At 34.0% G+C, this 15,597-nt stretch overlaps 1 protein-coding gene across 5 annotated transcripts in view; it reads left to right on the top strand.

The window, feature by feature from the left end:
- FUT8 (fucosyltransferase 8) overlaps positions 1 to 15,597 on the top strand; it is a 316,618-nt gene that overhangs the window by 156,623 nt on the left and 144,398 nt on the right. For all 5 annotated transcript variants that reach the window (XM_036844116.1, XM_036844119.1, XM_036844115.1 and 2 more), the window contains one exon: positions 264 to 673. In XM_036844116.1, the coding sequence (XP_036700011.1) occupies positions 471 to 673 (203 nt within the window). In that variant the 5' untranslated portion in view covers positions 264 to 470. The remainder of the gene's footprint in view (positions 1 to 263; positions 674 to 15,597) is intronic.

Raw genomic sequence — 15,597 nt, forward strand, 5'->3', positions numbered from 1 at the left:
TGTTGCACAGTGTTGTTAGAAGGAAAAGTGATGATGGCATTTGGAGGACTTTCAGGCTTAGAGCTAATTAAGGTATCTGGTACAACATTGATATAATATGCAGACCTAAAAGCTTTTGCTTTTTACTTACTTTAGGCAATTACATTATTTGCCAGCCTGCTGGCTAGTCAACACCAATATGTTTCTTTTAATTCCATGAATCTCAGCATATGCTATTTTACATATCCTAAATAATTTAAATACATTTGTTATTCTTTCCACAGCATGTAGAGTCCATGAAGCACAGGACAATAAAGCTTCCTACTCATACCACCAGGAGGATCTCTTGGAAAGAGTCACCACAGGACTACCAGAGAGACTAATTTGTCTGAAGCATCATGTGTTGAAAGAACACTCGCTAGAAACAGAGTGACGATGTTTTCAATTCCTTGAGTTCCAGGAACCCAGGAGAGTGAGCTGAAACTCTGAAAATGCGGCCATGGACTGGTTCCTGGCGTTGGATTATGCTCATTCTTTTTGCCTGGGGGACCTTGCTATTTTATATAGGTGGTCACTTGGTACGAGATAATGACCACCCTGATCACTCTAGCCGAGAACTGTCCAAGATTTTGGCAAAGCTTGAACGCTTAAAACAGCAAAATGAAGACTTGAGACGAATGGCTGAATCTCTCCGGTAGGTTCTAAAAAACTGAGGGAAGAACGGTGAAACATTGTACTTTGTTTTTAGGTGCAGGGCTTCAGTCAGCTATTAAAAAATACTTAATGATTTCTGTAAACTGCTATTTTTGCAAAAATTTAAATATCTTAGTAAGGTACTTTTTACGCTAATGTTATCTCTATGTATTTAACATAGAGAGTTACTCTATAATGGCAAATCTTATTTTGCATGTGAATTTTAATATAGAAAAACTATGCCATTTAATATACTTATATTTTGTTTAAAATTATCTTCAGCATTTTGATAATTTTGATAAATATAAACTTTGTATGATTTAAAGTAGTACATATTAAAATTTTCATCATGGACTATAACAAACACATAATAATTGAGAGGCTGAGTTAGTCTAACTCTAACTTATTAAATGAAAACATTCATTCTTAAATAAAACAACTGTATCTGGAATCTAGAGAATTATTATAATTGCTACTGCCAGTCTATTAAAAAATGGTTTTCAAAGTTATTGAATTTAGAAGTTATCTAGTATCTTCTAATTCCTCATATTTAAATATGAAGGTGACTGTATACTTAGTGCTTGCTGTCTCTCAAAACAGAGGTCGAAGATTTGAGAAGATGAAGAGGTGAGAGTTGTCTAGAGGTGGTAATTGACTCTAAGGGAAGTAGTGTAGAAAAAAAGAGCACAAATTCATTTCTTTTTGAGAAACAAATACATTGAGGAGTCGAAAGTGGAAACGTTCTGTTGTGCATAGAACTTTCAGAGTAGTTGGAGAAGGAGAAGGGGAGAGAGCTATTTTGTGGAGGCCGAGGAGCGTTCTGTGACGAAAGAATGTAGTTGGCAGTGTCACACACCCTTGGAGCCTCCCTTCCCTCACTGCCTTTCACTCTTTATTTAGAACTCAGTTCTTTCCTTTTGTTTACTTCCATAACTTTTCTTCACCATGATATCATTTTGATCTCTTTATGTTCTGTGGAAGGCTGTGCTAGGTATTAAGAGTTTACTGTTTCAGTGAATGAAACATCAGCCCTGTCATTTGTACGAGTAATAGTACCATTCAGCAAAATACAAAGTACGCAGGAATTAGAAAGTGGACGGCTAACTTCTTGAATTTGTGTATCATTTTATTTTCTTTTTGGGGAGAGCCAGGGAGGAAGGATCATGGAGAGGGTGGTCTTTCAGTAGAGTCTTAATCATTTGTTATGGGAACCAAAGACTGATAATTTGGAGGTTAGTAATCATAGCTATCATTTATTGAGAGTTTGTTATGTGCCAGGTACTGTGCCAAGGACTTTGCGTGGATTATCTCATTGAATTCCACAGCCTCCTTATGGGATGCTGATTCTGTTTTCATAACCATTTTACAGATGAGGAATCAATGGGATATTAAGTGATTTAATTTTTCCCTAGGTCACACTTCTCACAAATGATGGAGCTTACTTTGAATCATAGCAGTATGAGTGGAAAGCCAGGGGTCTGATGAACGGTTTTGCCTCTCTGAATAGAAACCAGAGAGAAGTAAATGATTCAGAAATCTCAACTAAACATCTCATGTAGGAGATAAGCAAGAGTAGTTGATTTTGGAGTATGATTTGTAGTAAGATCTTGTTCTACGTTATGAGAATTTTACTACTTGAAAACATATTGCCTCTTAACAATTTAGGCTAATAAAAAATTGCTCACTTTTTTCCTAATTTCAACTTAAATATTGATAGTTCACTTGGCTTGTCTGACTGCCAAGTATTTGCTTCTATTGCATGAAGGAAAGCTTGCCTTTAATATGAGTTGTTCCTTCTGCAAAATAATCTTTGGATCTCTGAAGTCACTTTCTTTATAATCTTTCATGTTGGCAAAAAATTAAATTCTCAACTACTACAAATGTAGAGACAACTTCTAAGAGCTGAGACATTTAATATGTCATTCTGTAACATCATAAATACAATCTGAAAGTACAGATGGAGAAAATGAGCCCATACACACACACACACACACACGCAGACACGCACACACACACATATAATTTCAGGAAAATATGTAAATAATTAGGGAAGAAAACCTCTTCAGGCCTTTCCATCAACTTTATTGGTAGGGCCATTTGTGTTTTATTCAAAGAGATTATTATTTTAGAGCCCCTGGCATAAAAGGAAGAGCAGTGGAGGCGCTAGTGACATTGGTGTTCTTTTTTCCCCTTATTGTAATATTTCATACTCAGTTTTCTATGTCTTTTTCTTATAAGAAAGTATGTTCAGAAGGTAGACTATAAAGGATTAATTCAGATGTCTGTAAAACTAGGTCATTTCTTTGAGATATGGTGTGTGGATTAGAATTGGAAAGTAACCCAGAAGCCTGAAACTACAATTTTTAAGATTCAGGACAATAATTTTTAAAAGCAGTTACCCAACCCTCTAGCCAGTGTTTGCTAATTTTGTTGATACTACTACAAATTTAGGAAAATAATTTGAAAATCATTACTCTGAGGGATGCAAACGTTTTAGTACGATGTATGGGAGGTTGCTGCGTGCATCTCTGTGTGTACGTGTGTATCTGTATGTATATTTAATTCTGCCTTATTGATGAATAATTTCTGTATGGTAAAATACACTTCTTTTAGCATACATGTCTATGAATTTTGGCAAATCCTTATAGTCATGTAACCAGTACCACCATCAAATTATAGAAGAATTCTTTCTCCCCCCAGAATTCTGTTGTGCCCTTTTGTAGTTAAATTCTCTTTTAACCTTCTGTCCCTGGCATCCACTGATCTGTTTTCTGTCTTATGTTTGTTTCCTGTTCCAGAATGTTATATAAATAGAATCATGCAGTAGGTAGCCTTTTGAGTCTGGCTTTTTTCATTTAGCATAATATACTTGTGATTCATCAGTGCTACTTTGTGTATTGGTAGTTCATTTTATTAAAAAAAATTTTTTTTAATGATGAGCAGTATTCCACAGTATGCATGTATCAGTCTTGTTTGTTTTTAAATGCATTCACCAGTTGAAAGATGTTATTAGTGTTTCCATTTTTTTGGCAATTATGAACAAAGCTGTTACAAACATTTGCCCTGTAAGTTTTTGTGTGTAAGTGAGTTTTTATTTCTCTTGGGTAAATACCTAGGAGTGGAATTGCTGGGTCATATGTAAAGTGCATTTTAACTTTATGTAAGAAGCTGTGCAAAATGTTTTCCAGAGTACCTGTACCATTTTGCATTCCCACCCACAGTGCTTGAGAGTTATAGCTCTCATCTTTGCTAGCACATGCTGTTGTCAGGTATTTTTACTTTATGTTTTAATAGATATGTAGTATTATCTCATAGTTTCAGTTTGCATTTACGTGATGATTAACGAGGATGAGCATTTTTTTCATGTGCTTATTTGCTATTCATATATCTTCTTTGGTGAAGTATCTATTCAAATTTGTTGCTTATTTTAAAAATTAAGTTATTTGTTTTCTTACTGAATTTTTTTAAGAAATTGGGGTTTTATATATAACATAAAATGTTTTATATATATGCATATATATAAAATAAAAACATAGCGGCTTAAACCAATAAACATTTATTTGCTCCTGATTATTCAATTTCAGTTGGCCTTAGCTGGGCTGTTTTCCTAATTACGTATGGGGTCACTCATGTGGCTGCAGCCATCTGGTGGCTCCATTGTGGTTGGTCAGTCCAGATGACCTAACACATGTTCAGTGGTTAGCGGGGGCCATCAGCTGGTTCCCTTCTATCTGGCTTCTCTAGCAGGATAGCCCAGGTTTCTTACGTTGTAGTGTTCCAAGAGGGCAAGAGCAGAAACTGCAAGTCCTCTTGAGGCCAAGCATGAGAAGTTGCACAGTGTCACTTCTGCCACATTCTGTTAGTCTTTGCAAGTCAAAGGGACACTCCATATTCAGGGAATGGAAGTAGGAGCTGCAAAGAATTTGTAGCCATATTTAACCCACTCTCCTCATCTCTAGAAGTAATGTTGAATAGATTAGGTCAAATCATGGCGGTCTTGAACAGCCAGAGTTTAGTGTAGGCTTGGTTGATAGATAATAGGGAACCATAATTGGGTTTTCAGCAGAGGAATGATGTAGTGAAAATGGTTGAGGAAGATTTAGATTTTCAGGTGGATTTGGGCCATGCGCTTGACTGGAGTGAAATTAACTGGGAAATATAGTATTAATCTAGACACGAGGTGATGCTGACCTAAATTAATGATTTAGTCTGTTGGCTTTGGTACCAAGGTACATCTGCTTATTTTCCCATGTTTCCTTCATGCTTTTATTTGACTTTCCCCAAACATCCCTTTCTTATTTGTTGATTGCCAGAACATTGAGTATACATGTAGTAGTCTTTCTTTTAAAAACTTAGAAATCATCACTTTTTAAGCCTGCCACCCTACAGGAATGCCTTTCATCTTTCATGTTTGTTTTGTCTCAACCTTTAGTAATGTGAAATTGCTATCAGTTCACAGAATCTTTTCTTTTTAGGATTTGAACCTGCCAATCTGCCTCTCAGAGTTGAAATTTAGCAGAAAACACCTGGAAAATTATTGAACCTTGTTCAGAAACCCCTTGAGCAGTGAACCTCAGTGACAGAAGTCAGAACTGGGCACAACTTGTAACATTTAAAGAGTGCTTAATTGACAGCTTTCCTCTTAATTCCTTATTGTAGTTCCATTTATTTTGGGGAGCATAATTTTAAAAAATTCAAATGTGACTTTGTAGCCTTTTAATAAGGTTGGTTTGTTTGTTTGGTCCAGGAAAGAAAAAATTTCTTCTGGAAATTAGATGTTAGCTATAAACTGTAAATTTTACAGACCACAAAGGAGGTATGATTAGCTTACGATTATCTGTTTTTCTGAGCTATGTACTAGTCTCCTCAGTTGGATTAGAGCCGAAGCAAGAATCTTCTGGTGGAAAAATTTGTCTCAGGCAACAAAATTATGAAACACTGACATGCGTAGAAAGGAGACTGATAGGGTCTTTCACAGGTCATACCTTACTTCTTCTTTTTTGAGAAGCTGGTATTAGAAATTGGAGATTTGTTTGTTCCTGTTAGTTGGTTGGAGGATTTGCTGTAGGCAGTCTTCTCCATAATTGCTCATCTCGCTTATAAAGAGTGTACTGCTTGTATTCCTGCAGCAAGTGAATGGGTTGGAGTGTGTAGAGCATCTAGCTGTAACCTTCCATTTTTTTTTACTTTTAGTTTTGCAGCCCTGCATCCATTATTCCTTATGCTATCAAGAATATATGGGCTTCCCTGGTGGCGCAGTGGTTAAGAATCCACCTGCCAATGCAGGGGACATGGGTTCGAGCCATGGTCCGGGAAGATGCCGCATGCCGCGGAGCAACTAAACCCGTGCGCCACAACTACTGAGCCTGTGCTCTATAGCCCGTGAGCCACAACTACTGAAGGCCGCGCGCCTAGAGCCCTAGCTTCACAACAAGAGAAGCCACCGCAATGAGAAGCCCGTGCACTGCAATGAAGAGTAGCCCCCGCTCGCCGCAAGTAGAGAGAGGGCCCTGCACAGCAACAAAAGACCCAATGCAGCCAGAAAATAAATAATAAATAAATAAATTTATTTTTAAAAAAAGAATATTTTATTTTTCCTTATGGAAAATACTCCTTCCCTATGTTAGAATATCTTAGTGAGATTTTTAGTCAAGATTCCTAGCCTTCTCAGTCTGACAATCAGATGCTTTCTCCCTGGAATTTGTATTAACCTTTTCATATATTGCTGTATTAGATTTGCTAGTGGATCTTTTTCCATGTTAACAAGACATGTTTACCTGTAATATTTCCTTCTTATAATGTCTTTTGGGTTTTGGTATTAAGTTTATGCAGGAAAATTTTTTTCCCTGGAAGGGTTTGTATAAAATTGGTATTCGTTCTATTTTAAATCTTTGTTAGAATTTCAGTGATGCTGTCTGGGCCTGCAGTCTTTTTTTTTTTGGCTGTGGGTGGGCAGAGCTTGGTTTGGGTAGGGACAGGAGATGTGTGGGAAGGCTTTAAATTCTAGATTTGATCTTCTTAGTAGAAATTGGACCATTCACATTTTCTGTTTTTTCCTATGTCAGTTTTGGTAAAATGTGTTTTTCAAGAAATGTGTCCATTTTATCAAGATTTTCAAAAGTTGCATAAAGTTGTTCATAATTCCTTTTTACTTTCCTTCTTCAGACCTGTAATATCTGTAGTACTGTTTCATTTTTCATTCTTGATATTGTTTATTTGTTTGTGTTTTCTCCTTTTATCTTGCTAAGTGTTTATTGATTTTATTTACTTTTTCAAAGAATCTCTGGTTGTTGTTTTTTTCTCCTGTTGTATGTCTGTTTCTATTTTATTGATTTCTACTCTTAGTTTTATAATTTTTTTTCTTATAGTCTCTGGGTTTCTCTGTTCTTTTTAAAGCTTTTTCAGAAAGAATTTTATATTATTGATTTTAAGCATTGCTTTTTTTCTAACATATGCCTGGAGAGCTGTAAATTTCTCTCTAAGCACAGGTTTAGAGAGCACAGTTGCATCTTGCAAGTTCTGACAGTGACCTATTTTAATTGTTATTCAATTAAAACTTCAAATTTCTTTTGTGATTTTTTTTTTGTTGTTCTTTAACTCACAGTTAAAGGAGTGTGTTGCTTAATTTCTAAGTGGGACTATTCTGTTATCTTTTTGGCTTTGATTTCTAATGTGTTCTTCAACCAGATAGAATTATATTCTGTATCATTTAAGTTCTTTGAAATTTTAAGTGGCTCAGCAAATGACTTACGTTGGTGAATGTTTTAAGAGAAATGTGTATTCTGCTCTTGTTGGATATGCTCTTCTACACATGTCATTTAAGTTAGGTTGGTTAACTGTGTTATTAATATTTTCTAAATTTATATAGAATTATTTTTTTAGTCTGCTTGTTCTATCAGCTAACGAGAAAGCCATGTTAAAAATCTCCAACAGTGGTTATAGATCTATTTCTTTTCACCTCTGTCAACTTTTCTTTGATACATCTAAAGCTGTTTCATTTGGTGAATGCAAATTCAGGAATATCTTATTTTCTAATGACCTCATTTGTCTTTAATAATACTTTTTTAGCTATAAAGTCTAATTTATTTGGTATCAGTATTGCTACACTAACTTTCTTTGTGTTAGTGTCTGCATGACATTTCTTTCATCTTTTTAATTTTAACCTTCATGTGTTTTTTATTAAATATATTTAAACAGATTTAATTATTTGAAGTGTTTCTTATAAGAATAGGATTGGATTTTGTTATTTTTTTGGTTCAGTCTGTTAATCTCTGTCTTTTTATTCACTTGTTTTATCCATTTACATTTAAGATAATTACTGAGTATAAGTCTACCATATTGCTATTTTTTTCCTCCCTTTTTGTCTCATCTCTTATTTTTTTCTTTGCTGTTTCCTTTTGGATTAAACAGTTTTTTTAATTGTTATTCTGTTTTCTCAATTATAATAGTTTTAGTTATACATTTATATTCTTTTAATGGTTACCCTAGATACTATCAGATATACCCTTTTAATTGCAGTCTATCTTAAAGTAATATTTTTATCATTTCAAGAGCAGTGCAAGAATTTTGTCCTACTTAAATCTTTAACACCCCTCCCCCACATCCACTTTTGGTCTTTTTATTGTCATATATTTAACCCCATGTCTGTTATAAACTGCACATTATGTTATTATAATTTTGATTTAAATTGTCATATTCCTTTATAATTAACTACATATTTATTCTTTTTAATGTTGTTTATTCCTTCCTGCAGTTTAATTCTTCCATGCTGATCATTTCCATTCAGCCTGAAGAATATCCTGTAGTATTTTTGGTAGTCCAAATTTGATGGCAATAAACTCTTTTAGATTTTCTTTTTCTGAAGACTTTAAAAACATTTAGTTTTGAGAGATATTTTTGCTAGCATAGAATTTAGTTTGGCAGTAATTTTTTACCACACTTTAAATGTGTCATTCTGTTGTTTTCTAGCTTTCATGGTTTTTGTTGAGAAGTCAGCAATTTTAATTGAAGTGTATCTTTTTCTTTGGCTACTTTGCATTTTAATTTTTGTCTTTGGTTTTATACAAGTTGACCATGATGCGCAGATGTGACTTTATTTGTTTTTATCCAGTTTGAAATTCACTGAGCTTAATTCTGAGATTTGATGTCTTTTATCAGTTTTAGAAAATCCTTAGCCATTATCTCTTTAAATACTGCTTCTGGACTACTCTTTCTCTTTTCTCCTGGAACTCCACTTACATATATTAGCAGATTTCCTTTTATGGTGTCTCACGTGCCTTTTATGTGTCTGTCGCAATCTGATTTGTCTTTGTACTTCATTTTATGTATTTTCTTTTGAACTGTATTCCAATGTATTTAATCTATCTTCTTCTACATTCATTCTGATGTTAAACACACCCAATACTAATTTTTATATATTTTGATTCTGGAATATCTAGTCCATTTTTTTGGATAATTTCAAATTTCTTTGTAAATTCTTTATTTTTCATCTACTTTGTCCATGTTTTTTATAATTTCTTTAAGTAGTTATTCTGATATAACCAGTATATTGTCTGCTAATACCTGGATGATATCTGGATCATCTTTTGATCAACTTTTATTTTTCTTTTGATTATTGGTCACATTTTTTGACTCTTTCCATGTCTAGTAATTTTTATTTTTGTCAGATATTGTGACAAAATATTATATAAAAGTAGTGTAGAGGTTTCCCTGTGTTAGGGATATATTATCTCTGGGCTTATTATCTCATTCAGTGCAATCAGGGATTGAGCTGGGTCATGGCTGCATTATGGTTTTAGTAAAACTTAGCCCACTTCTGTTTCTTCCCTGTTCCTCAGGCGTAAATCTTCCATGCTTTTGATTAAGAACTTGGTGGATTTCTTTGAAGACTTAAAATACTGTGGGAAATTTAGTCTGCCTTTTAGGTGTTTTAGGCTTTGCTCTTTGGCCTCTTAACACTATGTAGCATCTAAATATGGCAAACAGTGCATAAAAACACTAGCTATGAGTTTAACGTAAGTCTCAAACAGAACTTTGTCTTGTAATATCACAAAGACTGAGAAATTTTAGTCTGTCTTAAAATTGCTCTCTAGTCTCCCTTGGAGCCCCAGAATTAAGCTAATATACCATGGATAAAACTGGTTATGTGTTTAGTGCCCCTGTAGTTTCCAAATTTTCAAGATGTGAGCCTGTGCCTCACATCTTACCTAGAATCAGGAAGTGCTCCCTAAGTAAGAACATGGCTAGTTATAGAATGCTGTCCTCTGGACTTTTGATTAATCCTGCACTTAATATACCTCTCTAATGGCTTTAAAATAGGTTATATTTTCAAGTTATTTTCTTTTTTTTTTTTGATTGTTGTCATTATTACAGCAAGAGTAGGGTTTGCTATTACATGCTACATTCTACCTGAAACCAAAACTACCTGGATTGAAAATGGTTTGAGTTATCCCAATACTGCTGCTGTAAAGAGATTCCCATTAGTTCCTGTACCTACGTCCCTGGAGCTGTTCTGGTTCTTGCCCATTTTAAGACCTGGTTCTTCAGGTTTTCCTTGGATTTGTTTTTAACTTTCTCTCCCATTGTATCCCTGGGTGTGTGGTAAAGGAAAGGAGGAGTTTGGGTGGATTGGAAGTTTTTAACTATCAGAGTAATCTCTGCTTCATTGACCAATATAGTGAATCTCTTAGGAGAAAGAGATCAAGATGCGATCTAGACAGATTGAGCTTGATGTGCTTGCTGAACCTATCCAGTAGAACGTTAGAAAGTTAATCTAGAAATCAGGGAAAAAGCCAGGATGAGAGAGAAAGATACCTTTGGGAATCATCTATATGGAAGTAATTGCCAGAAAATGTGTTGCACAAGGTAAAAGTTCCTCCATTCATTTCAGGTGACCCACAGTAATCATGGGTTTGGAGAGGAGGAAGTGTGGGAATAGCATTAACATACTCTTATTTGTAGAGTCAGCAACAATCTCACATGACAAGAAATTTTTCAACCACTGCACCTGTTTCATGAGTGTAGCAATTGGCTATGTGGCACAGAACCATAGGACCACATATATTTGTCCACACGATTATCATTACTAGCTTTTATGGGGACAGAACATTAGTAGAAGAATAGCATATTGAAGATGTCACGCTGTTTTCATCAACATTTATTATGTTCTCTTAATTTTCTTCTTCATACCCAGGGTTTTATGTGTATTTCATTGGCTGTTTAATTGCAGTGGGAAATGATTCAGAGCCAAGATGTTAGCTTCTGCTTTTACTCCCAGCTTCTTGATTGTTCTAACAACAACAACATTAGTAGCAGGAACAGCAAGACAGCAAAATAATAATAACTGTTACTGTGTATTAGGCCATATTTTAAGCAGTTTATCTCAACCCTTACAACAGGCTTATGACTTAAATACTCATATTATCCTCATTTTATAGATGTAGACAGTGAAGCACAGTTCAGTAGTTTGCTGAAATTTATATAACTGTAAAAGGTAGATCTGGAGTTCAGATCCAGACACTGACTCCCTAATCCAAATTCTTTTTTTTTTAATTTCTTTTTTTAAAAAATTTTAATTGAAATATAGTTGATTTACAATGTTACATTAGTTTCAGGTGTACAGCAAAGTGATTCAGTTATACACATATATATATATATATATATATACAAATATATATATTCTTTTTTTACATTCTCTTCCATTATAGGTTATTACAAGATATTGAATATAGTTCCCTGTGCTATGTAGTAGGTCCTTGTTGGTTATCTATTTTACATATAGTAGTGTGCATATTTTAATCCCAAACTCCTAATTTATCCCTCCATAATCCAAATTTGTAATCACATTACTATGGTGCCTGTAAAAGTAACTGCTATGTCAGAATAAAAGTGCCACAATCCTTTTTGTCCTAATATTCTTTGCTTGTTGTGTGTGTGGGGGGGGGGGTCCAGAAGACTAGAACATAGACCATAATACTTCTGTCAGATTCCTTTCCTCCCCATTAACCATTGAACTGACTTCAGAATAAGGAAAATTATCAAAGATAAAGAAGAAGCATTTCATAATGATAAAGGAGTTCTCCAAGAAGACAACCAATTTGTAGCATGTATGCACCTAACAGCAGAGCATCAAATACATGAGGCAAAATATGTAAGGCAAGGACAAATATATAAATCCACTATTTTAGCTAGAGACTTTAACATCCCTCTTTCAGTGATAGATAGATCAAGCAGGCAGAAAATCAGTAAGGCTGTAACTGACCTGAACAGCATTTTCTCAATCAATTTAACCTAATTGACATTTATAGAATATTCAAAAACAACAGAATACACATCTACCATTGAAAACCCTCCTATTCTGATGTGCTCTCTGCTTGGATAGGAGTGTTTCCTTTATAATTTCCTGTAGCTTGTCTTGACATATTGAACAGGGAAGTCTGTGTATTTAGAGAGGGGACAGGGAAGAGGATTGGACTATGGACCTTTTTTCTTATTTATAGAGTCAGCTGGAAGTCTATTCTGTAGAGAAAAATTCCTTTTCCTCTTCATTCTAAGCTCTGCCCACTTCTTATTTCCAACAAAGATGGTTTAATAAAAGCCAGCTTTGTGGAATATAGGTAAGATCATGCTTTCTGCTTAGGAATTATAATCGCTTTCCTCATTTGCATCGGTACACTCATATATAATGTCAGAATCACCACCGAGCAGAGAAAATTAGAGTAAATTAACTTTCAGTATTTGGAAAAAAAATACAGCGTAAGATTTCTGGAGCTGTTTACATGATTTTGAAGAGCAAATGGAGTCAAGTAGAATTTTTGTAGTTCTTAAATCAAAAAATGTAGGCCACTAATATTATAAACAGGAAGGAAATGGCAAAGCTTAGTGAAAGGCACTGGATAAATTGTGGAGTAAAAAGGGGAGTCATGTCTGATGATTTGTTCTTTAGTTTATTTTAGGTTCCTTAGAACTAATTTTAAAACAAAATGCATCGAATTATTTATATCTAACCTGTTAAACAGGTATATTATCAATTGTAGTACAACAGACAGTGGTAAAAAACAATACACACCTATCTCACAGCTTCTCTGGATCAGGAGTCCATGCGCAGCTTAGCTGGTATCTCTGATTTGGGGTCTGTCACAAGGCTGCAGAAGGTGTTGGTTAGGTCTGGGGTTTCATCTCAAGGCTCAACTAGGTGTGATGAAAGGGGCGTGGGTTTCTCAGATTTGGGTTTGGATCCCAAGTCTACCACTTACTAACTTAATGATCTTTAAAAAGTCACTTAATCTTTCTGACCCTCAGTTTTTTCACCTGTAAAATGGTAATAATAATCTCTATTTTGCAGTGTTGTTAAGTTTTAAATGATATTTAAAAGCATATCTAGAAGAACTCCTATCTATTAGTAGTTCATCAATAAATAGCTTTTTAGCTAATGGTAGTTGACAATTTTATTTTTTTAATAGAAAAAATTATCTTATATCAAATATTTAGCACAACAGATTAGATTTCATGAAATGTACATATTCTTCAGAGTGACCATTTACCCCGAAAAAAATCAATTAACCTCTTTGGGACTAGCATCCGAAACTAGAAAAAGTTGATAGGGATAGATGATCACATTCAATAAATTTGTAAGTCTTTATAGAGACAAAATAGTTGAATAATATACTAGGTTATAAAGGAGTATAGAATAGGCTTTGTTACTTAGAATTTTGGCTCTCATGACTGAATTATATGATTTTTTTCTTAATCAATTGGTGCTTTTATATATGGGGATTATAGTTGCCCATCGTGAACTTTATTTAAAATATAGGAATTTTAATTATTCATTTTAACTACTCAGAAAGGCCTCTAGGGAAGAATGCACCATTCTTTAAGAAAGGTGTCACATGAATAAAAATATTAAAATCTTAAATAACTAAATTGAAAAACTTTAAACTCTGTGTTTGAATTTTCTCTTCCACATATAAATGTCATATAGGCAAAGTGAGTATGCATTAAATATTTTATAATGTGTGAATATTTGAGTTTAGGGGCTTGATTAAACATTTTTTACCATTTATTCTTTATTCTTTTATTCTAGTATTACTGAGCTGACTATTGTTCCAGACACTTATTAATAATGGAAGATAAATAGTAACAGGAAATATGGCCATAGTGATTCATCAATTTCAGTGTCACTTGATTTACAGATGACACATAATCTGCTATTACTGTGTACAAAAAAAAAAAAAACTTCACTGGGCTATTTCTCACATTTCTTTTAGGTGAACTTTTATTTCACTGGGAAGATTTTTTGTTTGTTTTTTAAATATTTTTGAGATGTCATATTGACATTTATAATTCATTTAGGTAAAATCATGAAACAGTGGTTGTTTAGCTTGATCAGTATTCTAGACAAAGCTGTCTGAAAGCAAATAAATATAAAAAGACTCAATATAAATATAAAAAGACTCTAACTCAGTAAATTAGAGTTAGCTTATGAATTACAATGGCTAGAAGGAGGTATAGTATAAAGTAGCACACTGTGCTTTTCTTGTTGCTGGTTCAAATAAAATAAGTTTGATTTTAATACAATCCTTTTGTTCTTTTAAAATGTATGCAAAAGCTGTTGCTTGGAAGAGATATTTTACATCAGAAATGCATAAGAGAGTATGATGTTTGGAGTAATAAATATGGAATACTGTATCTGCAAATAGAGACAAAAGGGACACTCAAAAGTATAGTTTAATGTTAATTCTCATTTATATTCAGTAGCACTTCAAAAATATTATCTCTTACCGTATGATATGTACAAAAGCTAAAACGATTTAGTGATTTTTCTGTAAGTCAATGGCAGAAGTTAAAAATAGAATCTTCTGAGGAATTATGAAGTTGTATCTAATTTTCAGTACACTGCCTATGCTGTCATTTTTTTATACCTTCTCAAGTTCCTCTTCTGTTAAATATTATCTCAGGACAATATGTTTTACTAGCCTACAGATAATGACAAACTATCCTAGTTATTATTACAGTTACCCTTGGTAACTGTTAAATGTGATCAGAGGTTTCCACATATCAGTATGAGAAATGGCCACTTGAATCATTACATCTTTAAGTTATATAGATGCACCTGTGTAAGCTATAGGGACTATGTTTCATATTTATTGAGCTTAACTGCAGTATTAGCTTATAATCTGTATAAATAAATACAAGTAGCACATTTGACACAGCAGTTTACTATGATCAGTACTGCAGTGTTTCATGTAGGTCATAGAATCTGTGGGAAGAAATCACATACTGTAAGTTTAAGTTCTAAATTTATTTGGTCAACCATACATAAATTTCTTGGAAGTGGTGTGACCATATGGAGTAGAAATAGATGTAATACATCTAAATGTAGCTTCCTATGGCCCTTTAGAGTCCCCGATGGAGTCATAAACTGCTTGTTCAGTTGTCCACACAAGGTAATATCTTGACAGATCTGTGTTCATTTCTTACTATGCCATAATAATCCTTTTATATTTGGGCCCAGCGTCACCTATTTGGAAGAGTGTACAAAAACAATATGTGCATGTCCGTTTAAGGGGATGTGTACAAACTGTGGGATCTATTAGTTCTTGAGCCAAACCTAACATCAGTAAAACATTATGCTGATCCTTGAGAAGAAAGCAAAAGTCTTTTCAGTGTATCTCAATAATAAATATGCCTCTGGCTTCCTAGCATTTTGAAGAGTACATTTCTCCACAATATTGATGGTACTGTGTACTATGCATATGCATGGGTGCACGTGCACACAGGAGATTGTTGCAAACCAACCAAGTCATTATTATTTGATTTTTTTGATAGTTATTGGTAGCTTCCAAAAACTAGAGGTCAGTGAGGAAGATAGGCCTCTCCCCCATAATTTTGCTAACATTTAATATGTTACAGTGAAGGCAAGACTCT

This window comes from Balaenoptera musculus, chromosome 2 (genome assembly GCF_009873245.2).
Source record: "Balaenoptera musculus isolate JJ_BM4_2016_0621 chromosome 2, mBalMus1.pri.v3, whole genome shotgun sequence".
In the NCBI taxonomy this organism is placed as follows: domain Eukaryota; kingdom Metazoa; phylum Chordata; class Mammalia; order Artiodactyla; family Balaenopteridae; genus Balaenoptera; species Balaenoptera musculus.